The sequence below is a fragment of the Drosophila melanogaster genome, chromosome X, assembly GCF_000001215.4.
Source record: "Drosophila melanogaster chromosome X".
Lineage (NCBI taxonomy): Eukaryota > Metazoa > Arthropoda > Insecta > Diptera > Drosophilidae > Drosophila > Drosophila melanogaster.
In genome coordinates, this window is record NC_004354.4 from 9,959,029 (window position 1) to 9,983,022 (window position 23,994).

General features: G+C 41.1%; 4 protein-coding genes across 12 annotated transcripts; 1 reads left to right on the forward strand and 3 right to left on the reverse strand.

Moving 5' to 3' along the window:
- Window positions 1-4,424: 4,424 nt before the first annotated feature.
- Window positions 4,425-5,850, reverse strand: CG1791 (uncharacterized protein). 3 transcript variants are annotated; one of them, NM_001272462.1, is made up of 5 exons: window positions 5,615-5,850; window positions 5,510-5,556; window positions 5,341-5,451; window positions 4,697-5,266; window positions 4,425-4,636 (listed from the first exon to the last, which is right to left on the reverse strand). In NM_001272462.1, exons 1-5 carry the CDS (start codon window positions 5,744-5,746, stop codon window positions 4,495-4,497), a joined length of 1,002 nt encoding a protein of 333 aa, NP_001259391.1. In that variant the 5' UTR covers window positions 5,747-5,850; the 3' UTR covers window positions 4,425-4,494. The 3 variants fall into 3 exon arrangements, with proteins under 3 accessions (NP_001259391.1, NP_572591.1, NP_001096930.1); NM_132363.1 differs by having other exon boundaries at window positions 5,338-5,451; NM_001103460.1 differs by having other exon boundaries at window positions 5,324-5,451.
- Window positions 5,851-6,212: 362 nt separating this feature from the next.
- On the forward strand, window positions 6,213-7,931 carry CG1889 (uncharacterized protein). Of its 4 annotated transcripts, none has more exons than NM_132364.4 (4): window positions 6,213-6,432; window positions 6,558-6,742; window positions 6,809-7,369; window positions 7,430-7,931. In NM_132364.4, exons 1-4 carry the CDS (start codon window positions 6,322-6,324, stop codon window positions 7,569-7,571), a joined length of 999 nt encoding a protein of 332 aa, NP_572592.1. In that variant the 5' UTR covers window positions 6,213-6,321; the 3' UTR covers window positions 7,572-7,931. The 4 variants fall into 4 exon arrangements, with proteins under 4 accessions (NP_572592.1, NP_001259392.1, NP_727376.2 ...); NM_001272463.1 differs by having other exon boundaries at window positions 6,558-6,746; window positions 7,430-7,686; NM_167208.3 differs by having other exon boundaries at window positions 6,791-7,369; window positions 7,430-7,686.
- CG43386 (uncharacterized protein) lies at window positions 7,587-18,377 on the reverse strand. 3 transcript variants are annotated; one of them, NM_132365.3, is made up of 4 exons: window positions 11,588-11,736; window positions 11,325-11,492; window positions 7,996-8,145; window positions 7,587-7,835 (listed from the first exon to the last, which is right to left on the reverse strand). In NM_132365.3, exons 2-4 carry the CDS (start codon window positions 11,481-11,483, stop codon window positions 7,683-7,685), a joined length of 462 nt encoding a protein of 153 aa, NP_572593.2. In that variant the 5' UTR covers window positions 11,484-11,492; window positions 11,588-11,736; the 3' UTR covers window positions 7,587-7,682. The 3 variants fall into 3 exon arrangements, with proteins under 3 accessions (NP_572593.2, NP_001245595.1, NP_572594.2); NM_001258666.2 differs by lacking the exons at window positions 7,587-7,835; window positions 7,996-8,145; window positions 11,588-11,736 and adding exons at window positions 8,295-8,923; window positions 8,991-9,080; window positions 18,131-18,377; NM_132366.4 differs by lacking the exons at window positions 7,587-7,835; window positions 7,996-8,145 and adding exons at window positions 8,295-8,923; window positions 8,991-9,080.
- Window positions 18,378-19,124: 747 nt separating this feature from the next.
- Window positions 19,125-21,536, reverse strand: CG15252 (uncharacterized protein). 2 transcript variants are annotated; one of them, NM_132367.3, is made up of 7 exons: window positions 20,739-21,536; window positions 20,471-20,590; window positions 20,144-20,353; window positions 20,021-20,089; window positions 19,818-19,961; window positions 19,692-19,751; window positions 19,125-19,566 (listed from the first exon to the last, which is right to left on the reverse strand). In NM_132367.3, the coding sequence occupies exons 1-7, from the start codon at window positions 21,507-21,509 to the stop codon at window positions 19,177-19,179; spliced, it is 1,764 nt and encodes a 587-aa protein (NP_572595.2). In that variant the 5' UTR covers window positions 21,510-21,536; the 3' UTR covers window positions 19,125-19,176. The 2 variants fall into 2 exon arrangements, with proteins under 2 accessions (NP_572595.2, NP_001096932.1); NM_001103462.3 differs by lacking the exon at window positions 19,692-19,751.
- Between the last annotated feature and the right edge of the window lie 2,458 nt (window positions 21,537-23,994).

Sequence of the window (23,994 nt, forward strand, 5' to 3'; positions counted from 1 at the left end):
GACCGTAAGTAAATGCCGGGGAAGCCCCCCTTTTGACCAAACCCATCGCGTCAGCTGCAGCTGTCATTGTTTAGCTTTTTGCCCTCGCCGAGTGCACAAAAAATGGGAATCCCCCGCATCCTTTGCCCTGTTTCCCCCAATTTATCCTCGTTTTTTTTTTTGTTTTTTTGCAGCACACGCATAAAGTTGCATTTCTTTTTTGCGAATTTTGTTTTTTTTTTTGTTTTGGTTTTTGGCACAGACTGCTTAGCCATTGGCTTGACCAATTTTTTCGGCTTTCTGTTTGCCATTTCTGTTCTTCGCTTTGGCCATCCTGCCGACCGAATCGTTATGAGTTATATATGGCACTTGGATGGGGGGGAAATCGGGAGGCTGTACATACATATATCCAGGTGAGCGGGAAGATTGAAACTAACTGAATTGCCCAAGCGGCTGTGAACATTTCGTTTTAATTAAGAGGCCACTCTGGCCAAAGAGAACACTAAAGAAAAATAGCAAACAAAAAAAAAAAACAGAACAAAATAAAGGAAAATAAAGAGAATGGAGGGGAAAAGTCGGGGTTAGTTCCAGTTGATCCGTCAACTAATTGAAGCCAACTTTCAGGCTTCGCTGGCCAAATGGAAACTACACAAAAAACGGCCAACAGTTGAGCATTTATTTATTTATGAAAAATATTTAGCTGGAAAACAAATTAAATCGAATTCATTAAATACCTGAACAAACTGTGTTTATGGTGAAAACATACTAATCTCGGCTTCACTCGGAGAAAATATACGAAATTAACCATAATAGGGAAATATAATTACTATTGTTGATAGCTGGGCTTTATTTTTATATATCATTTTTAACATAATATGCTCAAAGTTCGAGAACAAGGAATGCAAAAGAAAATTGCCCTGAAAGATTAAAGGTTTATGTTTTAAAAATTTTCGCTGACTGCACTTACTTATTTCATATGCTAATCCCTTTTGAGTATTTTTGCTTTTGCTATTGGCACATATCTGAGGTTTTTTTTCTTATTTTTTCACTCCACTTTTAACGTGGCATGTTGGCTTAACCACGCCCACCGTTCGCCCCCGTGACCCCAACTGAACTCGGCTACCTGACCACACCTGCCGCCATTTGCGGTTCGCTGTAAATGCATTTTTAATGCATTTCATTCCATTTTTGTTTCCCGTCGCTAAGAGCAAATGCACATTTAAATAAAATTTTATAGTTATGTCTATTTAAATATTGCAGTTGGCTGCCTGGTTGGTTGGCCAGCATAATTCTTAATGTAAATAAATCAGCGTCAGGGAAGCTCGAAAAAAGTTACAGTTTGGCCAAATGCAATAAGAGCCAAGTTTTCTAAGGCGTTGTCCGACAAATCTGGTCCATGCATCAGGGCTGACACTTTTCGTTGTCTGCTGAATTTCGCTATTGCCTTTTTTTGTGAGTGGCAACAGCGATTGCACAACATAAACCAAATGGAATGGCAACAAGCTGAAAAGGATAATGAATAAGAGAGAGGAAGAGGATTGCGCTGCAGGAATCTATCACATTTAGATATTGCCAGGAATATATTTCTGATTGTAATTTTTTAAAGATAAATCAGAATGAGAATGCATAAGAATATCTGCATAAATTATAAGTTATTATAGTTATCCCAGTTGGAATAAAAGTATTGGGTTAGGTCTCCAAAGATATCAGAGCAGCTAATAAACGCATTGCTGCAATCGCATAAATCGCAGCTGTTTGAAAAGGACATCAGTATAATGGCAAAACATCATGATAAACGAGATGAAAGCCTTGTGCGAATTCCCTGAGGACAAACTGCCTTAACCCCTGAGCGCCCCTCGGGGACCGCTTCGCCCTTTTGTCAGCCCTTAACACGTTGACATCTCACGGGGCTGCTGTTCAGTTTGCGTTTTCTCGCTGTCAAGCTGCCTCCTGTTATTTGTTGCAATTTAAGTGACTTGGAATTGCAATTTATTGTTGCCGCTCCGAAGAGGGAAATCAGCCAGCATTTTCCGCTTTTTCACCCCATATTTTTTTTTTGGGCTGGAAATAAACAAGCTGGGCGAAAAGGAAAGCCGGGCGAGAAGAAAGAGAAATATGAGAATTTAGTGTAATGTTGTTTTTATTGCAACTTCATGTGCGGAATGCGTATCAGGGCATTAAGCTGGTGTTGCATACACTTAGCCACCTTCTAAGGGTTAAGGGGGATCGAAATGGCGGAAAAGCCAAGTAAACTTTCCCCAAAGGACGATCAAGTGACGATTTTCGTCTTGTGTTGCACAAGATAGTCGGATTCCCTCTTAGATTTTTCTATTTAATAGTGTTTAAATCGAGAAATTAGAGCTGGCTTTCAGTTTGTTATATTTTTAATAATAAATGGTAATAAAATGGGACAAAGAAACTAAATCACATCTATTATAGCCGCAAAAAAGTCACTTTTTTTGACATTCGAATTTGATTGTCCTGTGACCCGAGTCCTTTGTCCCCATTTTCTTTGCGCCCTGTAAGCGATATTGTAAATTTCTTTATATTTGTCAAGCCAATTGAAAAGTTTGCGGCAACTTTGTGTTGATTTAACACCCCCCAGCACACACATAAGACAACAAAGTCGCAAGGCTGTCTTTCCATCAATGAAGAGAAGGGAAAGTTTGCCGGGCAGGACATAAATAAGGAATTGTATGGTAAATGGGCGGCAAGGAAAGCAACGTGGAAATAATGCCGAAACAAGATGGGGAATTATTTGAAAAGAATGCGATGTGAAACAATGAGGTGGCTGGGGCCGGATCAAAATTGGTGGGTCAAATCCTGGTGGGTGGGTTGGTTGGTTGTTTGGTGGTGCCAAGTGACCACACAGTGATTTACGCTCATGAAATTGAGTTGTGGCGCAAATTATTTATGAACAAAGCGCACACACAGGAATAACAAACAACGGCGAACGGCGAACGAGGATTGTAATGTCCTGGGTCCAGGACAATATGCAGTTTGTGGAATCGGTATCGAAGTCCTTCCCCAGAGGAATGTCCCTTCTGCGGACAGCTTTGAGCAGTAGACTCCGGGACTCCGGGACTCCACGGACACACGGACAACAGGACAGCCGGACTGCGGCCAAAGTTTTTGCGCCCCGAAAATAATTTATTAGCGGCAAACGAGCAAAAGTTTTATGAAAATTCAAAAAACACAAGAACACAAACGGGAGAAAAACAGGAATAAGAAAAAAAAGAAAACACAATCGAAACAAAGGCCAAACAAGTGCTAGTTGAAGTTGAGGTGGAAGAAGTTGATGAAGTAGCTCCGGCACCCTCGGCCAACATTTCATTGTCAGTTGAGTTTTGCGGAATCGTGCGCTTTGTTTAATATTTTCAGACTCTGTCAAAAAGTTCGGGGCTCTTGGTATTTCGAGTGAGCAAATTTATTTACTATCATGTCGGCCAATGAGCCGGGTATATATGTTGGGTATATTAACGATCTAAAACAGCCTATTTCCGCTTCTTAGAATCATGCTGGAAAATGGAAAACATTTTCCATTTGCATAGCTTATTTGCATATTGCAATAAAACTGATGCTGCATTACTTTTGAATTTCCCAACATTACTTCATCGGAACAATTCAATTTCTTCTAAAATTATTATCATGCAACTGAATTAATGCATGAGCTAAATATGCAATAAATTTAATTAATTAATTTGCAATTTCAACCGTTCACTATAAATATAACTACTATGGTATATATATATATATATTAATCACAATTAGAGTATATTATAGTCATTCTGCCCACAGTCTTCTCAAGTTTTTCTTGTTATTTATTGAATTTGGCACACAATTGCACAGGAGCTTATTTGCTCCTGTCTTTATCCCGAAAGTCCTCCTCGTCGCATTCAATTGCTCTGCCAGAAATTTATGAAATTTATTCCGGGCATTCGGTGTCAAAGTTTTCCCATACTCGTATTTCTTAAGCTACACAAGAAGAACAGGAACAACAAGAGGAATGAGGAGGAGGCAGAGCGGGCTAGGTGGCAATGACAGTCGCATTACGCATACGCCCCGTTCTCTATCAGCTATTACGTATACGCAGTGCGGGCCGTTCGATATCATTAGCATTGGGAAATGCATATGGAAACCGGCTCGTTTTCACAGTGTGTGCTTATTTTTAGTGAAAACAACTTCCGTTGCTTAGCAAACACCACCCGGCCCTCCCTTTTATTCGCTTTGTATGCAGATGAGCAGAGCGAAAATTTCTCATGATAATATGCCATTAATGAGCAACATTATTTCCCCATCACCCACACATCCATTGTTCTTCGGTCTGTGTGTGCGTTGCGTATTGTACACCGATTAATTGAACATCGCTTAATGCGAAATATATAAATTAATTGCCATAATTGAAACCCGTTTGCAATCATCCCAGCTGACAAGTATCTTGAATTGTTAAATAATCGACATTTATTGTATTCTATGCCTGAGGAGTCTTTGTGATTGAATATGTGATAGCTTCGTCTACTGTTTCTTGAGCGGCCGGATGAGCATGCGGACATAGCTAAGCGAGCCAGTGGGTCCTGGCAGGAAGGATTTCCACAGGATGCCCTTGAAATAGCCAATCTCCTGTCCGTACTTCGACTGGAATGTACCAAACAAGTTGCTGCAAAGATTTGAAGGTGGCTGCTTAGAATAGATACTTAATATGCGTACTTTTGCTCACCTCTCGAAGCACTCCCTTCCATACCACCAGGCACCTGCATGCGTCCTGGCGCAGTTTTGGCCATTATCGTCGTTATCCTGATCGAATGTGGTGAACTTCTTGCCCGCATGGTAACGTAGCGAATCACCAGCATCACCTTTGTAGGCACCAAGTACATATAGAAGATACTTTTCCGATTCACTGCCAATACTGAAGTGATCGTACAGCGCGAAACGTTCCTCTCCACTTTTCTTCTTCATTATGATGAGCAACTCGTGGTGCTCACTGTTGGTCAACCTGTGCAGCTTATCCAATCCGATAAAGAACTCCGAGTTTAAAGCGCCAAAACCGGCCTTATAGTTCTGCCAATCCTTGTTGAAGTCCTCGCTGCCATCGAATCTATAGGCGATCACCATCCAGCCACCATCTCTCACTTTCTGGTCACAGCTCGCGAAGAAGGGTTCCATATCCGGAGCAATTCGGATCCTCACCTGACCATGCTTCTCATCGTAGCAATTTCGGGGCGTATCGTCGGGGGGCGTGGCCAGCGCCAACGGAAAGGTCTGCACACTTGCTGGCAATGGGCGAAGTCTAAAAATTATAGAAGTTCATGTTACAATTATGGACATATAATAAATTATTTTCTACCTTTATTAACTTACAACCTGGTTGCAATGGGTATTCCGGTGCCCTGATTTTTATACTCCTCAATGAGTCCCTGTAGCTCATTAAGCTCTGTTTTGAGATTTTGCAGCTCATCTGTCATGAATTGTACACTAAATAATGTAATACTATTATGTAAACAAGGTGTAAGGACCTTTAAGAGGGACTCACCGTGCTGCTAAGCCAGCCAAAGTGCTTACTGGACAACTGGCGGTATCCTGAAACAAGAAGGGTATGCTCAAATAAATGGAGTCTCGAAACAGCGGCCATACTCACATTTTCAGCCAGCAAAAAGGGCTCCGCCGAGTTTCTCATTATCACGGAAAAGTGTTTTCCTGGCAAGTTACTCGTGGCATTTGTGGTGGTGCTGAGGCAAGCCAAAGCCGTGACGAGCGCCTCCAGCGCCATCGCGATTTAATTATATATATTTACACCGACGTACGTGTTCCGATTTCAGGCTAAAAATGATGCCAGCGAATGCAACGCAGTTGCAACTGCTCGACTGGGCAACTGACTAAGCAAGTTGGCTCATTAGTTCGCTGGATTAGTTACTAGTCGGTGGCTGATTGGAGATGCCACAAAAGTCACGCCGCGTTAGGCGATCACAGTGATGAGAAGATCACGGTTTAGTCACATAGGCCTTAATCCCTTTAATTGAATAGTTTTGTGTCAAACATATCAATGGCTGATATATTGTTGCAATAAAGAGTTTAAGTTTTAAATTATTGATCCGTTACTTTTAAGTGTTGTGAACTTGCAATCACTGGATGAGATAGCACTGCCCAACACTTACTGATCTGCTTAGCATACCCGGTTTTCAATGCAATGCACGCAACGTGTACAGGTAATCAATCGAGTGACCTTTGTTTCAATTCACACTTGCATTGCGCCTCAGATCAGTAGTTGATGTACACTTTGCGGCTTAGTTAGTTAGTTAGTCAGTCAGCCAGTTAGCTAGTCGGCCAGTAATCGAAAGTGCCAAAATGTCACAGATGCTGCAGCTGGATGCCTTGGTCATGGCCATGGCCTGTCTATCCACCACACAAACGGATCTGGGCGGAGGACTGTTGGTTCCGCCCTCCTTGGGAAATGCGGTGAGTTGGGAAAAACCGACGGCCAAATCATATTCTACAGTTCAAAGTCTATGCTTGTAGAACAAAAAACAAAGCGAGCTCATCGTGTTACATTCGTACAGTAAGTCTTGACATGATTTTTATAGAGTTCCAGCAGCTGTCCAGTTTCGGCTTTAAGTGGTCTTACCACTCGAATGCAATCGCTGAACAACGAAATAGCTAGTGTCAAGGAGCAGATAGGCAGTCTCCAGGAGCAGTTGGTGGATCTGCGAAGAGCGGGAAGTGCACCGGTGGTGGGACTCGCTTCGCCCAATGCACTGGCATCTCGATTGTAGGTATTTGCCGGCAGTCGTTGTTATTCATGTGTGATAATTCACAGTCCCTTCTCCCACAACAGCCTAGACATTGAGCCGCAACTCCTGGCCAACGGTGGTGCAGCGGCCGTTCCAATCACTCCGGCAAACTGCCTGAAACAGCAGCACGGTGTGGTGCGAATCAGACCCCGCTCGAACGTGGAACCGTTCTTTGTTTTTTGCGATCAGAAGGTCAGAAACGGTGGTTGGACAATGGTAGTTAATCGTTATGATGGCAGTGAGGATTTCAATCGAAAGTGGGCGGATTACAAGATCGGTTTCGGGCCACTAACCACCGAGTTCTTCATCGGATTGGATAAATTGCATCAGATTACGAGCAGTGACAACTATGAGCTTTTGGTTCAGCTGCAGAATCGAAAGCAGGAGCTGAGATATGCCCTATATGATCACTTTAGCATCGGCAGTGAATCGGAACAGTATCGTCTGAATGTCTTGGGGGATTATCACGGCGATGCTGCCGATGCATTGCGTGACCACACGGGAAAGAAATTCAGTACCCACGATAGGGTTAATGATGAAAATGAGCAAAACTGCGCGGCTCAGCAGTCGGGAGCTTTTTGGTATGGCGGCTCTTGCAATCTCACGTGCGTTCTTATTCATTTCAATAATTATTATCGAATAGTATAACATTTATTTTCCTATAGCAACCCATTTGGCCTATATCAACGCCTTCTAGAACGGGATGTTGATGGTTTCAAGGGCATTCTATGGCGCGGTTTCTTAAATGGACCCAAAGGTTCCCTGAAAATAGTTCGCATGATGGTTCGTCCACGCGCCGCTTTATAAATAAGTAACTTTATTGACTACACCAGTCGCATATTAAACAAACGCCCAACAAGTTAAGAGATAAAAAAAAACAAATGTAATACAAAAGATTAATTAAAAATTAAATTCTATTTAGACTTCGTTGAGCTTGTCAGTCTCTTCGGTGGTTGTGGTGGTGCGTACTGTGGTGGTTGTAGTGGGATCTTCAGATCCCTTGACCACCAGGGCATCTCCGAAAACTGGCTTAAAGAAGAGCACGAAGCGGGAGTAGCGACGAGCGGAGTTCTGTAGTATAAATATAAAAACAACAACATATTATAACCATTTTAAAGAATATCATAAATAATATAACAATATCTCCAAATTCATTGCTTATTAAACAAACGTTACTAGTTTCTTCTATTTACTATAAAGCCATATTCTATCTACAATATATATTACTTACCAAAATCAGGCGAGACAACGACTTTGAGATATTGGTGACCGTCACTAGAGATTTGTTCAATAGTTCAGAGGGAAGTTCCAGGGAGGCATCGCTCATGATTTCGGCGGCATCGCTCAGATCTTTTCCCCCCGCCCGACGTAGTCTCTTGGTCTGGCAAATATATAGAGAAACAAAGAGATAAATATATATAGATGAGCCATGTGAGTGAGCAGAGGGATCCAAAATCCAATTCGAAAATCCAAAATCCAAAAACTTGACAAGGCCAAGGCCCCAAATCGAAACTAGGTGCGTGTTATATTGGTTTTCTGTTTTCGGTTTTATTCGCTTTTGTAGTGTCGTGAATTTCTCTATATATATATATTTGTTTATGCCGAATATTTACAAACATGAAACTTAACTAGGGTGTAAACAAAAAAAAATAAAAACGATTCGAGCGAGGGGGTTGGAAATTCAACAAAGATTCTGATGGATGTGGGAAGAAACGAATAGGGATTCAACGATAAATTACAGCTTCCATTTGTTGGCCTTGAATCGTTGCTATTTACACATCCTAGTAGCCCGCCTCATCGGAATCGGGAGCTGGTGTCGTCACGCCGGCGATTCCATTAACTCCGCCAGATGATCCCTGCAGGATGGGTCCCGAGAAGCTGAGGAACTTGGAAACCACATTGCCCAATCCGGCGTTCGCATTTCCGCCGCCCGAGGAGGAGCCACTAAAGGCGGTAATCGTGGTCAGCACACCGGTGGTCAGGTCATTAGCAATGTTGCCAATCGAACGGATCTTTGGCGACACCACGGCGGTAATCAGAGTCTGGAAGTCCTTGATGGGCACCGGCGACTTGATGTCCCACTGCTTGTTCTTTTCGATATTCGATCGGTCCAGCTGCTCGATCACCCGCGTCTTTGTATCCAGGAAGTTGTCGATTTTCTACATATATTTATTTATAGTTTGTATATTTATTTTTCTTATTATTTTAAGCATATGAAATACTCACGCCAAACACAAAACCGAGCACTGCGTTCTTAGCCTCGAATGTGGCATCGGGCAGTTTTCTTTTGTTGCGCTCCTGGACACTTAACACCTCCTGGAAATGGAAATCGAAGTGGAAAATACAGGATCACCCAAACGGGAAGAATCAGAGGAGCACTGGCAAAGGACATTGGCCAAATTGCTTCTAGTCAACATGAAGCTTTATATATGTAATTACAAGATTTTGAGCTTTAATGTTGAGACAAACAAATTGATTTCTTTTACGATCTCTAAGCATATATATTAATTTTTCCCAGTCATTTCATATCGCGCCTAATTGCCGATCTGGCATTTTCGGACTTGTCTGGCTTTAATCGATTGGATTCTTTGCCTAATTACACCTCTTGAGTGCCGCCAGTGTTGACTTCAAGTTTAATTGCTGCCAAAGAGCGGGTAAAAAAGCACTCGGCACTGGGGGGCCAGTTAGACTTGACCCAATTTTTTGGGGCTGGTCGAAGAAGAAAAAAAATCACTCATATACTACACATACATAAGTAATTATATCACTTGTGGACTTGGGGACCTTCGGTCATTCTAAGCCGATGCCTATCGCTATATCTGATACTTTCCGACTGCTTCTCGATCGATCCAAGCTGGTCCAAGGCACTTAAAATTCACCTCGTCATTCGGTCATATATGTACAATATATGTGCAGCTCAATATCGAAGCCGAAATCAACTCATTTCCAACCAAAACGCATAATCCAAACCATTGGAATTGAATTTCGAACCGAATTCAAGCGATGTGGGATCTTAGTACATTGCACTACTACTTGCAATTATACGACCTTTTTATTTGACTTGATGACGTCTTCTGGGCCTCTTAAAAAAGTTATGAAATACGTTGACTGTGATTTGAATTTTTTAAAATGCAATAAAGTGCTTATGTGAATTCTATAAAATTCACGGGCCTGTTCGTGGATATTAACAGTCTCGAAAAATATAGTTTCAAAGCGAAAAGTTAATCAGCTTGAAAACGTTTAACAATAATTCGCCTTCAGCCCACAGATTTTGATCACAAGTAATATCTTGAAAATTATGCAATTCACTTGGCGATTTCGGTTCATTGTTCTGCCATTCTCCCTCTTGAAAGGTTTTTTAAGACTGCCCGACAGAAAATCGCTTGAAGCAGCCCACATGGACCATATTTTTGTCTGTCTTTTTGGTTTTCGAGAAGCTAAACAACTAGGCAATTTATTAGTTTAACAAAACGCTAAACACATTACGCTCTACACCTTTACTTTATGCCTTTTGTTTTTGTCCGCTGAAGTGACAAACAAAAAGCGTGAGCTATGATTTATATAGAGCAAAATCAGGTCAGTTGTTGAAAGCTGAACAAGCAGTTAAACGAAGGGACTAACAACAAGTTTAACTACTACTTGAATGGAAAAGTGGAAAACTGTGAGGCAGGGGTAAATGCTCAATTTTTGGCTAAGCTCAAAGGAATCTATAATATTTTTGTGTATTACTTATAACATGTATGCTTGTACTTTTGCTGAAAACTATTTACCTACATTTATAGTCTTTGGATGTTCAAGAAATTGATTGATTGAGTTTGCAATTAACTTTTTAATCCCCTCTTATTTGCATTTTCTTAATTTCCCAAGCAATTACCTCAAATCCAATGATTTTCACTACGAATGATTGAATCAATGAAGACGAAGAAATAAATATATGAACCAACTTTTTGGAGGCGCGGAAATGTTTCACAATTTATGCGAATAAGAGGCAGCGAGAGAAGAAGAGGTGATGAGCCATGAAGAAGCTCCTCTATATCCCTCTCTTTCTGCCCGCATCTGGCCATCTCTTTTTGGCCAAGGCGTTGGCTTTGATTTTTCGGCTTTTTTTTGGGTTTTCAGTTTTCGGTTTTGGCTTTTGGAATGGTTTTGAAATGTTAACGTAGGTCGTTAACAAGTTTTGTCGCCATCAAGGTCGTCTGGTCTCGAATGGCCAACGAATTTGGAATTGAATTTGGCTTTAAACCATTTTTTATCTGACTCTTTGCATTTTGCCTGATTTGCATACGAGCGGTGAGGCCAGAAAATTGGCCAGAAGTCGGTTCAATGCACCACAAAATTAGCAGCTTGCATAACGGGCAAAAAACATAAAAAACAACCAACCGATGAAAATGTGCAACAACAGAGAGCGAGAGCGGGAAAATTGTACTTTCACGCCAGGAGACAATCAAGTTTTCGAACTCCCTCTTTTGAAATGCTTGCAAACTTCCTTGTTGGTTTTTTTGGATTTTTCTCGAAGGGATTTCGGATGCTACTTGTCTAGTCAATCAATTGTTTTGTTACCTCTGCGTTGATAGGATTCAAGTCGGGATCGCTGCTATCCTGGAAATTCGCCTCCAGTTCGGAATTTGTTTGCTGAGGTGCGGGAAAGCCCAGCGATAACGATAGCAGTGCCGATAGCACGGCCATCGATAGTAATAAACGGCTCCTGGTGAACTGCATAATTAGTTTCTGCAAGCGAACAAAATATAGGTTAAATTTGCAGTGGAAAATTTTCGTTGATTTTATGTAAGAAAAGTTTTTGTTGCATATAGCTTGTTTTGTACCGCAAAATAAAACACAAAGCTCGGGTTGGATGAAAAAAAAAATTTTAAGTAAACTTTTTGAGGCAAGTGTTTTTGTTGTCGTCTGGAAGCCGCGCCGCCAGATACGCGATACTAGCACGTTCACTAACTTTAAGCAAATGACTGCGGACGAAAGTTACTTCAATGATTTAGCAGTGGCCAAAAAATCGGTTACACAGCCCACGGCGCATGCGCAGAGCTTTTTGTTTAGCGCCGCTGCGCAGTCCACTCAAAATATCCACCGAAAAATCACAGACGAACGCAATCCGGCCAAATTGAATTTTATTGCCGCCCGATTCGTGGATTCATGGATACGTTTGGATTCGTTGTTGGATGCAAGACGTCGACGGCGACGTTGGCAGCGATTCGAGCGGAACGCCGGCGCAAAAAACACGTTTTTGAGCGGTTTTGAGCGCAAATTCGAACGGAAAGCGCTCAATAAAGTGCAAAACCAGCCGCTGGAGATGTTAAGTCACCGGTGTTGTTGCCTTGTTAATGGTGTTTCTGCAATGCGCTTTTAATTTGTACTCTTTGGCTTTCAATTAAGGCACACACACACATACAAAAGAGAGGCACAAGTCGGTCATACGCGGCGTATGCGCAATATGCATTCTTAAGCACTTTTTTCGGTGGTAAATGGTTACACAAGGGTCTGATTGAAGTCCTTTAAAAACCCTTCGTCTGTCAAAACGAAAAAGGAGTCATTAGCATTGGTAATTGACTGCTCAAAACAATTATTTATTGATCGATATGATCGAAATTATAAAGAAAATTCCATTCGTAAATTTTGAATTTTATGAACTGCCGAATTTTCATCAAATAATCCGTTTTTTTGCCACAACTTTAAAAATAATTGTCTGTATTTGGAAAGTCATACCTCGTTGAGCTCGTAATAAAATTCCCAATCGAACTGCATTCACAATTGGAAATTCTATTTTTTGGCCATTTTTTGCAAATTTTGATGATGTTACCCCTTACAAAAAATGTGAAAATTTACCCAAAAATTAATTTCCCAAAATCCGTCAAAAAATTATGTGGATGTTTAACATTGGTAATTAGCTGTACAAAACACTGTTTCTTTAGGCGAAATTATATTTTTTTTAAGTATTTATCACAAAAGTTTCATAAAAAATATTCATTTGTATTCGTATGGGTACACGGATAGTCGAGACATTCGATACTCGTCGTTTCTTCTGGTTTTTCTTTAAATGAAAAAGGCAATATTTACCTCCCCTAGAGCAACCAAAGCCACTACCCTTGACCCTAACATTGACTAAGAATTTAACACCAGCTGGATTTACTAGTAGATCGGACTGAAATGCCTATGTTAAATCGCATGTTAATACGCTTTTTACGATTAATAATCAGCATAAATTATTCGTATTTATGGCTAGAAGTAAAATGTCGTCGACTGGACAACAAAAAACGAACGAAACGATCCAAACGAAAAGAATACAAGCTCAAGAAACTTTAATCAAGTCGCTCGCATTCGGAGAGGGAGACCGATAAATTGGAGTCAAAGTGCGCGTATCGAATTCAGACGAAACTTAATAACTAGAATTGCATGTCGAGTGTACGGACTGCACTCCAATGCGATGCACTCGTATCTGATACGATACGAACCGATACGAGGCGATATGATCCAATACGATCCGATTTGAAATGCTGGCCTGCCGCTGCCTGCATGTATACTTAGTCAGTTTGGCGGGCCTAGTTCTGAATTTGTAACAATTAACTAAAAAAAAAAAACGCTTTCAATTTATATCGAATCGTATCAAATCTATTCGAAGCAGTTGATTAAGTCAATTTTGAGATTTAAATTGGATTTAAACAGAATGCGATCATCTGCACTCGACTTTAGCATGTTTATTATGTTTCCCATGCAAATCTAGATTTATTGAGCAATTTTCGGATACTTGTTAAGCAAATTGCTTATGTCACGTGATATTGGAATGGGTTGTTTTGTTTTTTTATATCATATTCAATAATATTCAAGATTAATTTAGACTATTAAGAGATTTCTAAGCTTAAAAGTCTTGATCTATTAGGATGAACATAGTCGCGAAACCGGCTCGTATATGTTAATGAAAATTTTCCATAATTTCCAGTTTTAATATTCGAAAAAGGATTATTGCGATCCTTGGCCAGATCGTCTGTAATCAATCCGTCAGCCGCTCATTTAATTGCAAATGTCACTGGCGATTTCTGGGTGCTTGGGAAACCTTTCTAATTAACCCCAGACAGCCAGTGGCCACTTAACCCGTTTTTGCAGTAATTTGCTTATCAATGTAGCGATTTAATCAACGCCTTGGCTCAAGGTCATCTGGGTCGTTTGCCGGAACGGGACCGAAACATAATCCTTAATTGACGTGAAGAGGTGCTGGCGCACCTTGCCATGCTTTTATTTTGTTTGTAGTTTTATTTTTATTTATCATTTCATGTGACGACAGACGAGCGAGGGGACCAGATAAAGCAAAATTAATGCGCGCATCCGTTGAAATGACAAATAAAAAATGTACAAATTTCAGCAACGAAACCGCAAAAACCCAAAATGCAAAGTGCACGCTCGGCTGTCAGCGTTTTTGTGGGTCACAAGGTCGGGAGATGTCTCTTCAGAGGCCTCCACCTGCAACACCATCTCCATCTCCACCTTCATCTCAACATCCACATCCACATCTGTGTATCTTTTTATACACATTTTTTTTTTTTTAACAGATCGCAGAACCTGTGCCCAGTGCATGCTCGAGTGCCTCTTACTTTGTGGCCTTAGCTAAATTAACTTTCAATTTTCTTGTCGCAGCACGAAGCCCTTGAAGATGTTTTCCGAAAACAAAAGCCACATTCTGACCCATTTTAGTAGGGTTATGAGTTTAACGAGTGAACAGCTACTGTATTGGACACATGAAATAAAATAATTTGCTGAAATTAAATGATTGTACCAAAAAGATTCGTTTCGGAAGCCTACAATAAGTGCATTGTATTATGTATATATGTATATTTAAAGAAGTATAATTATATTTAAAATACTTCATTTACCTAAAGCTTTTGTGTGGCTTTCATGTTTTCAATTAAATAACAATCACTAGAGATCTGCATGTCAAAAGATCCGGCCAGTTGTTCTGCCTAATTTGGCAGCTCAATTAGCAAATTATCCATGAAAATTCAATTGCAGCTTGTTGCCGTTGAGGCGCCTCAATTAGAACGCTATAATTGCTGGCCAGCCCCGCCACTTCGTCAGTTTGTCAGTGAGTCAATCTGTCAAACTGTCCATCAGCGTTGCAGCGCGTGTCATAATGTTTATGACAGAAAACCGACAACAGAAAACCAGAAAAAAAAATGTTAGCAAAAAGACAGGCGCTATGTGTCTTGGTTTTTATTCAAAGCAATCTGGCAGAAAACATGCCGTTTTGGCCTGGCCAAGACCCCAAAAGCGCCCCAAATCCTTGCCCCCTGAACCCTAGTGACTTTATTCACTACAACCAGATCTTCATTGCATTTCCAGTTTCGCCTTTTGGTTACAATTGTCAGTTTGTGTTGTGTTTTTTTTTTTTTTTTTTTGTGTTTCTAAACTTTAGTTGTCGCGTCGAAAATGTCAGGGGCCGAAATAGTGGGGCAGACGCATTAAATCCGTACTAACCAGTGGCAACTTGTTCTCTGGAAATGGCTATATAGCATACGCCATATAGCATATAGCATAATACCCTTCGCCAACATGTCGGGGCATAATTTGGCATTGCCCAACTGGCGGGGGGGTTATGCAACGGTTGTCATTATGCATTATGCGCTGGCTGCTATTTTTTCTTTCTTTTTTTTTTGTGTGGTTTTGCTCAGTTTTGGGCCATGGCATTAATGTCACCTGCTCATCGCTGTTCTGGCCACAATGACTCCGCTAAGTGCACGCAGGAAAAACAGAGAAAAAAAAATTAATAATAAAATTAAAATGGAAAATAGATATAGTGAAACGGGTAACAGGTCTATTGGGCACCCCCTTGCTTAACGAGTAACCGTTTACACGCCGCAAGTTGGGAAGACGGTCATAACCATTACCCATTAACCAATTCATTTGGACCGAGAGTGCGGCTCGTTAACCAGATGGAGGAGAAGCCAGCACTCGATTCCGCATCCATTTCCATCTAATGTATTCAACTCCGCCGCAGCAATGGGCCTCTAATGAACTGCTGATGGCTTTGCGCAAGTGTTTTACGGCCAGTACATTTGACATTTGACCAAGGAAATGTTTTTAAGACTGGGATTACTTATTAATAAATATCTAAAATATGCCAAAATAAATATGTGCCAGGTATAGGCAAGATATAAAAAAAAGAGGTACCATATATCTTTAAAACCAATCACTAAGCAATAGAACGTCTTGCCAAAGAATTGATATTTTTGTTTTAAGAGATACGTTCAAATGACTTTTAGTTGTTGTGTGTAGACAATCTCTAAAAAGTTGCAATTAACTTAGCAAATCCCACGAAGATTTGCACCACATGTGTAATACTCTAATGGAAAAATAAAGTTAATTCGGTTTATATTAAGACCGTTTGTAAGCCAATCTTTCGCATCGAGTGCTTTTGCTTTGTACCCAATAGCCGGGTCGAATTTAATTGGAAAAGGCGTTGCCGACAGACTAAATAACTGACCACCATTCACTGAAAACTCAGTCTGAGAATTAGTATTAGAATCGGACAAACGAACTTTGTTCTTGGCCAGGCAAAAATGATTCGTTTGATTTTGCGCAAAGGTTGCCGGAGATTCAGATTCTGCTGTCATGTAGCGTTTATTTGTTTGTTCAGCCATTATTGTAATTATAGTATTAATAAATCTCGCCACTGGCGGCCGGCGAAGGTCGCCCCGTAATAATATCATTTTGGCATTAGATATTTTGAAAGGCATTTCAAATCTGATCACTTTGCTTAATTGCCGTGCAGAACTTAGTGCTGTTAAATGAGGCGTAAATTGGAAATCACTTCTAAGCTAAACGAAAATGCCAAAGGCTTATGAAATTGCCAAGCAAATAAAACTCAAGAGTATTAAACATATTTTATAATAGGCAAAAACACTCCGGTAATAACATAAACAGTCATTCGCCCAGACCCGCATCAACTTATAATTTACTGCCCAGGAAAAATATCATCATAAAAAATGTGTGAAAATTCGTATAATACAAGATCTGCGATACGGACTTTAACGCTCATAATTGAAACATAAAGCCACAACATATCGAGTGGTGGATAAGAAATTTCGAGATTTGCATATTAATCGGCCCGAAAAATATAAAAGGGTGCATTGTTTAACGGCCATAAGTTTCTACGCTTTTCGATATCGGGTTGCCACAATCGATTTGCATAACTCTCCCGAAACAACCGCACAATTTGGAGCGTCGCCTGGTCAATAAACTTATTGACCGACTTAGATATGACACCTGCATATATATCTTTTTGTTTATGAAGAGACGCAACCCCCCCCCCCCCGCCGGTTTGCCTTCGGCGGATTTCCAGCTCGACTGCTCCACTTTCATGGCGTTCACTTTCGCTTTTTTCCTCGTTTTCGATTTTATTTATTTATTTTTTATTTTGGCCCAGCTATCATCACTGAGTTTTGTTATTGCTTATGCCTTAGAGTTGATGGCTGATAGCTTTTAGCTTTTGGCCCAAAGCGCGTTGATGGCTAAACTGGCTGCTGTATCTTGGGCTAAGGCTTATCTGGCCAGAGCCATCGATTCGACGAACGACCTTGAGACCGTTACCGGTTTCTTTGGGCCAGGCCACTCTTGCATGGCCCAGACAAGTTGGTGATTTTTTTTGTTTTTTTTTTTAATTTTTGAGTGTCTTTTTAGCTCTGACTCTGGTTCATCCTCAATCATGACAGCGACCAGGGGTCAGGCCGAATATGAGTAGTAGGTTACCAGGTAGTTAACCCCGAAAATTCAAATGAAATGCGAATGAAATAGAGTAAAAAGGAAAGTTCCCTCAAATCACTTCCCTATAAAAACAAAAAACCTTTTTAAAATGTATGTAAAATTTGTAATTTATATAGCATTTTAAGTAGCACGTCAACCAGTAAATGTTGGACACCATCCATATAGCTTAATATAATCAACAATCAAATATGACACTGAACACAAAGCGTAAGTCATAGGAGAACAATAAAACTCTCCCTTTTTTCGGCTTACGATTGGTTAGGCTCTTGTTAATTGATTTATGAAGCAATTAACGCATTTGAATCTTCACTTTTGCATTGTTGACGTCGGCGCTGTTGCCAAATTTCGGTAGCCAAAGCGATTAATGGACGAACGCTAACCAATAGCGCCCCCCCCCTCTTCAATAACCCCCTCCATTAATAGCCCCCCGTAGTGTTGTTTGTTTTTGGAACAGACCTGACCTATGCCAGCATTTTCAGTTGAGGCTTAGCCCAGTTAGCAAGTTCGTTGCCTAAGTCTTTCGTTTTGACATACATTTTGAGCTGGGATTGTCGCTTATTTCCCTTTTTTTCGGCTTTCAGCCGCCTTATATACATACTCACCCGAAATATAATAAAATAAAAATGCGGCTTGCCAAACTTAATTGCAATGCGAACTCTCCGAAGCACCCAAATATATAATTGAGTTCATAAACAATTTCAAAATGCAAATAAACCAGCACAAACACTGAGCGCACAAGAAAAACACAAAACAATAAACACAACCTGAAGTTTTTCAAATTAAAAACGCGACAACTAAACGGCCCGCAAAATGTCACTTTGTCTTGTGAAAGATTCACGCATAACTGAAAACTGAAACTCGCCGCTAAAAAAATATTCAGCCCACTTCAAAAAAAAAAAAGAGAAAGACAGAATGAGAGAGAGAGAGAGAGAGCAGGCGGAAGAGAGAGAGCGAGAGAGTCAGAGAAAGCACCAGAAGTAAACAAGTAAAAGCATTTTAATGAAACCTGTAATCAGTAGAAAGTGACACAATGCCCGCTCCATTGGGCAAGCTACCAAGTAGTTGGCCCACGGAGAAAGGTTCAGGGAAAACTCTTGGGTCAAGAAGATCCAAAAATATTCGCTATTAGGCTATTGGGTTACAAAATATATATTAATTCTATCTTTTTAATTTAAATATTAGTTAATTAAGGTATTGCCAAATGTATTTAAAACTAATTTTTGAAGCGAAACTCCTGAGCCGAAATCCGTAGTTCATTCCCCTGTTCTACCTTCCACTGAACTTTAGTTTGAGGAAATGAACCCAAACAAGCTATTTCACCCCTCAACCTTTACTTAGTTTTTACTTCCGCTCATTGCGAGCTTTCGCTTTTTGCGTTTCCATCCAGTGATTTGCCCCACCGCATCCTTGGGGGAGTGGTTCATTGCAGTGGCTCCCACTGAATTCCATCGGATCTCTTGCATCAGCCGCTGTCCAAGCTGTTACGCCACTTGATTTAGAGCCCCTCTTTTACGCTTTCTTAGCTGCCCAAGTGACCAACAAGTCTTTCTCCTCACTTCTTTATTTATTTCGGTTACGAACTAGCAAAAAAAAAATGGGTTTAACACAAACGATTAACGTAACTATGATTATGTGATGACTAAGCTGGCTAGAATGGCTCATTATGGTAGGGGTTCCAAGATCTATGGTGATCTGCCGGCTTGGCATGATGACCCATGCTGCTGCTGGCGAAAATATTCTTGGCTGCACTCGAAGCTCCTCCAGCGGCTCCCAGACCGGCATTCAAAATCAATCCAAGGGCATTGCTCACCAGATGGGAGGCCACTTGCTTCACAAATCCTCCAGAATCAAAGTTATTTGCCGCCGCAGCTGCCCATCCACCGCCCTCCTTCTTCTTTCGCGGGCGTGGCAACTCCGCACTTCCGTGTCGCTCCTCTGAGCCGTCCTCTGAAATTGGTCGAAACTTTGCCTCCAGGAAGCTGGTGATCAGGTTCTTGGTGAAGGTCAATGGTTGCGGTGGGCCCTCCTCCTCGGGATCCTGTTAAAGATTGTAGAATGTTGTTTATTGCACTCGCTAAATAAATGACGTTCAGGGGTTAGTAACACAGTTATGAGGTTGGGATCTAGAAGGTAAATATATATATAAGCAAAATATATAAATACAGCGCTCAATGCGGCCAGCACAGTGCCCAAGAAGTTGCCTATAAACTGGCCATTGTTAATCTGGAAAAAATAATATATGCAAGTAAAATGACTGGAAATTCATGAAAATAGGTTTGAGGAACCCACCGCTCCACCACCTCCAGAGAGACCATCCAAAGCAGTGCCCACATATTGTCCCAACACGAGGCCAAAGTTCTTATTCCCGCCCAGAAGACCAGAGATCAGCGAGGTTCCCGTTTGAATCAGACCTTGCACATCTAGGCCTCCAGGCTAAAAGATAGTTTTTCTATTTAAATACCCTTGATTGATTGGAAAACTTCAATACTTACTCCAAATAAAGTGGATATCACACCGGTAAGGGCACCAATTAAGGCACCCACATCGGAACCACCTTCACCCTAAATAAATCCATTTTAAATAAATATTTATGGGTTTCTTAGCCTTCCACTTACACCGCTCAGGCTGCTAATGATGCCAACCAGACCGCCACCGCCTCCTCCACCACCTGCTCCGTCTCCGCCATCACCGGGCTCATCCCCATCGCCCAGGTCATCGTTGTCATCCGTGGCCAATTCCGACGAGGAGCCTGTGCCCTCCGCCTCCACCTGTTTCTCCGGCTTTGCTTTCATTTTCGGTTTACCTTTGGCTGTAACATTTGGCGACTTCAAAAGGCCGTGGGACAAAGGGTTAGGTGAACCAAGTCAATGTTGGGTTAGGTCATCATCAATTAGCGGTCATTGGGTTAGTCACAAAGGGTTAAACATGGGTCCTTTGCTCACCTTTACGTTTATATCCAGATCATCGAGTTCCGAAGAGTTGGGTTCTATTTTAATTCGCCTCGGCGGCGGCTGATCCAACATATTTTCCAGGAAATCTTCCTGGAAGCGCAAGTCATGAGCCTGGCGTTAAAAAAAATCAAGCGTTCCATACTAAAGACATGCATTTTTAGCTTAAACTTAAAAGGTTAATCATTTTTATATTCAAAAACCACTTTTGAATTAATGTATGTGATTTTTAAGGAATTGTGAATAATTTCTCTAGTACTACCTCAGAAAGTATGGACTTTATAATCCTCATTTCCTCCGGAATTTGTCGTTGCTCCGCCTCCTCCTGGTTGTTCCGATTCTCCTGTTTCCTCTGCTTTGTTCCATTCTTGATTTGCCTTTTGTGGATCACCTTTTGCTTGGCCTTGGCCAACACTCCATCCTCTCCAGCCTGTTCCAATAAATGCTGCAGAGCCTTGTCAATCTTGGCCTCCAGTTCGTTTTTCATTTGTGGCACCTGCTTGATGATATTCCGTCTCAGTTTTCCCAATCTCTCGCCCAATTTTGGCTGATCCGTGAGATCGGCGGAGAGTTCCTGATTGTACAGCTCTTCCTCCTTTTGCTCCTGAGCCATTTCCCTTAACTCCACTCGGAACTCATGATCATCCTTGGCCTGGGACACCACATCCATCACCCGATTGAGTATTTCCAGCGCCCTCTGATCCCTGGACAACTGCTGTTCGATGGCATCGATTTTGGACATTACACGCCCGCTCTCCGTAAGATTCATTTGGAACAGCAGCTCCCTGACGGCTTCCACCAAATGCTGTTCCATTTGCTCTTCCGCCTGGCGGGCTCCATTCAATAATCCAATGCCCGTTAAAGCGCGCAGCTCATCCTTGGGAAGGATCCTCTCTAGCCTTCGGTAGGCGGTAATGGCCTGCAAATAGTGCGACTGAAATTCCATTCCACCCGGCCTACTATCCACCGATCTCGAGATCAGGACTAAACCGATTAATCCGAGGAGCAATCGCAGCACTTGCAGGTTCTCCATTGGCGGCCGATCGAAAGAAAACTGCGTCCAGGAAGCTTTGTCCACTAGCTCATATAACATCTGCGGATCGTTTGGTTCGCATGGATCCATCGAAACGTTCACGGTTAGTTGGGCGGTGGGCGTGGTTGGTGGATCCTCCCACTGGACCCGCCTTCGTTTTGACGATTGTGCAATGGGTCAATCGTCTGTGGAGCTGATCAGTGTGGCATATCTTATGCCACGGATTGTCGTACGCAAATATAGCGACATCTTAACAAGGGGGCGTTTCATCTAAGGGGGCTTCATCTTTAAACTAATTTAGTTTTTCCAGCTGGAACTAGTTTCTATTACTCAATTAAATGGACTTACAGATATTATTGCTATTGTCATGTTTCTATAGTATATTTCCTAAGACCTATTAGAAGAGGAATGTTATGGCAATAACTTTTAGGAATTGTCATTAAGTTAAAGTAGCTTTAATAACAAGAGAAGAGATTATGTCTAAGTACTTTGATGCTAAGAAATATATCTAGATGAATCGCATTTCCTCTTTGCCAGAATTATGATGAGCCATAATTATATGTATTGGGTGCTTTCCCAAGACACCACTTTAAAATATGACCAGAACATCGGGGCTTACAAATGACCAGACTTCTCACCTGGCCAGAACCAGAAGCCACAATTACCCGGCCATTAGGCACATTTAATAGACGACACGAATCGGAGCCATTAGCTAATGCCATAATGTGCCTACTTCCCCTTATTTTTCGGCTTTCAGCGCCCCAAAAGGTGATTGAAATAAAGGCCTTATGTAAAAGGTGGAAAACCGAAATGCAGGTGTCTCAGTTATGCGTGACTGTTAATTAGCATTGGCCATTAGTTAAATGGGTGAGATTGGGCCAGCATCTCGGCGATGATCGTCCGGGGGCACTGACTGGGCGGCGGGAGATTACGTGAAGGGGCTGCCCCGTGAACGTAATGGCAAACATGGGTTAAAGTTAAAGCCAAAGCCAAAGCTAAAGCCAGGTAGTCCAAGTCCAAGCGGCAAAACATCAGCGGCGGCGGCGGCGGCTCGTCACGCTCGTTTAACCTTTCAAGTGCGCAGAGATCGGATGGGGAATATAAGGGGGATATGCACATACATATATAGCTACTCGGTTCGGATTGGATCGGCATGACATAAGCGTTTAAACGCAACTCCAACTGTTGAAGCGTGCCTCACTTGGAGCTTCAGTAAAGTAATGTTCATTATATTTAAGAAATCAGTTTTAAATATTTTTAATAATACAAGAGCATTTTGCAATCACTTTTCGGTGCAAACATTTATATACAATTTTTTGAATTAAACAAAACTGAAATAAATGCATTTTATTATAGTTTTTTTTGTAGTTTTATATGTATTGTAATTATAATTTTTTTCCTGTGCATCAACGTTTTCAGTAAACGTTTCTTAGTGGCTCCCGAAAAAAAAAAAATACGAAACCACAACCGTAATTATGGGGCACAATAAAACGAGCTAAGCCAAAACAATAATGATATAATTGTTTCACTTTGTGCAAATGTTGTGCCCTTTAATGCTTCGACTGCCCTCAGATGTTGGCTTTTAATTCAGCCATCTAATGGCAACTTTACGATCTGATATATTATAGTAAGTCACTTGTGGCATTCACGGGGCGATGAGTCAGATTCATTAGCAGTTTGAACCTTACATGCTCAAGGGTGATGATTTCAGAACCCTTTATACAAAATTAATGCAATGAATTAAATATTCCTCTATTTATCTAGTGTCTAACAAGCTATTTTACTTGATATATCTTTAAATCTTTGTCAATGGAGCAGCCTTGATTTCGAGATGCTTAAAATATTCTTAGGTGTGTACAAATGTTACTGTTTATTTATAACATGGCATGGCCATCTGTTGCAGAGATATACATATTTAAAAATCTTCAAGTCACTCAAAATTCCGTTTTAAAACATGCCAAAATCGTGCTATAAACACTTCAAATATAACATAAGCCAAACATGTTAAAACTGTTTAAATTCCGATCAAATCTTGCATTTAGCCTTCAAATGGAAATCAATTTCGAATGTCTGAATATATTTGAGGCACAGCCGGTGATTTGTGAAATGATTTGTTAAGCCGCACAAGAAAAGGATTGTTTTCTTTGGCACTTCTACACTTTTAATTTGCCATCGTTATGGGTATTTATTTTCCTCATTTTTCACTTTCAAGCTCTTCAATGTGTGGTATATATTCGCATGTATTTTTCGCAGCGGAAAACCCTTTTTGATTTGAACCACAGCCGGAAGCGGAAATGGCGACCACCACACTCCATCGCTAATGAGCCATCGGCACTTGACATTGTACTCGGAGAATTACGATCTCTGGCAATTAGGGTTTATTGACAATTGTTGGAGGCGAAAAAAAGCACTCGACTCTAACTGCCAACTCCGCGGTATTCGAAACTCGATTCGTGTTTGTGTGTATTATTAACACATATCTTTG

Bases quoted from the DNA above. Each gene is read 5' to 3' on its own strand.
- CG1791 (NM_132363.1), bottom strand. From the start codon at position 5,746: ATGGCGCTGGAGGCGCTCGTCACGGCTTTGGCTTGCCTCAGCACCACC. The intron at 5,452-5,509 runs GTGAGTCCCTCT...TACATTATTTAG, and splicing joins TTGGCTGGCTTAGCAGCACG to TGTACAATTCATGACAGATG. The intron at 4,637-4,696 runs GTGAGCAAAAGT...AAATCTTTGCAG, and splicing joins GGAAGGGAGTGCTTCGAGAG to CAACTTGTTTGGTACATTCC.
- CG1889 (NM_167208.3), top strand. From the start codon at position 6,322: ATGTCACAGATGCTGCAGCTGGATGCCTTGGTCATGGCCATGGCCTGT. The intron at 6,743-6,790 runs GTAGGTATTTGC...GATAATTCACAG, and splicing joins AATGCACTGGCATCTCGATT to TCCCTTCTCCCACAACAGCC. The intron at 7,370-7,429 runs GTGCGTTCTTAT...ATTTTCCTATAG, and splicing joins GGCGGCTCTTGCAATCTCAC to CAACCCATTTGGCCTATATC.
- CG43386 (NM_001258666.2), bottom strand. From the start codon at position 11,483: ATGCAGTTCACCAGGAGCCGTTTATTACTATCGATGGCCGTGCTATCG. The intron at 9,081-11,324 runs GTAACAAAACAA...TTCCATTTCCAG, and splicing joins TGAATCCTATCAACGCAGAG to GAGGTGTTAAGTGTCCAGGA. The intron at 8,924-8,990 runs GTGAGTATTTCA...AAATATATGTAG, and splicing joins TGCTCGGTTTTGTGTTTGGC to AAAATCGACAACTTCCTGGA.
- CG15252 (NM_132367.3), bottom strand. From the start codon at position 21,509: ATGGAGAACCTGCAAGTGCTGCGATTGCTCCTCGGATTAATCGGTTTA. The intron at 20,354-20,470 runs GTGAGCAAAGGA...GGCCTTTTGAAG, and splicing joins ATCTGGATATAAACGTAAAG to TCGCCAAATGTTACAGCCAA. The intron at 20,090-20,143 runs GTAAGTGGAAGG...GGATTTATTTAG, and splicing joins TCATTAGCAGCCTGAGCGGT to GGTGAAGGTGGTTCCGATGT.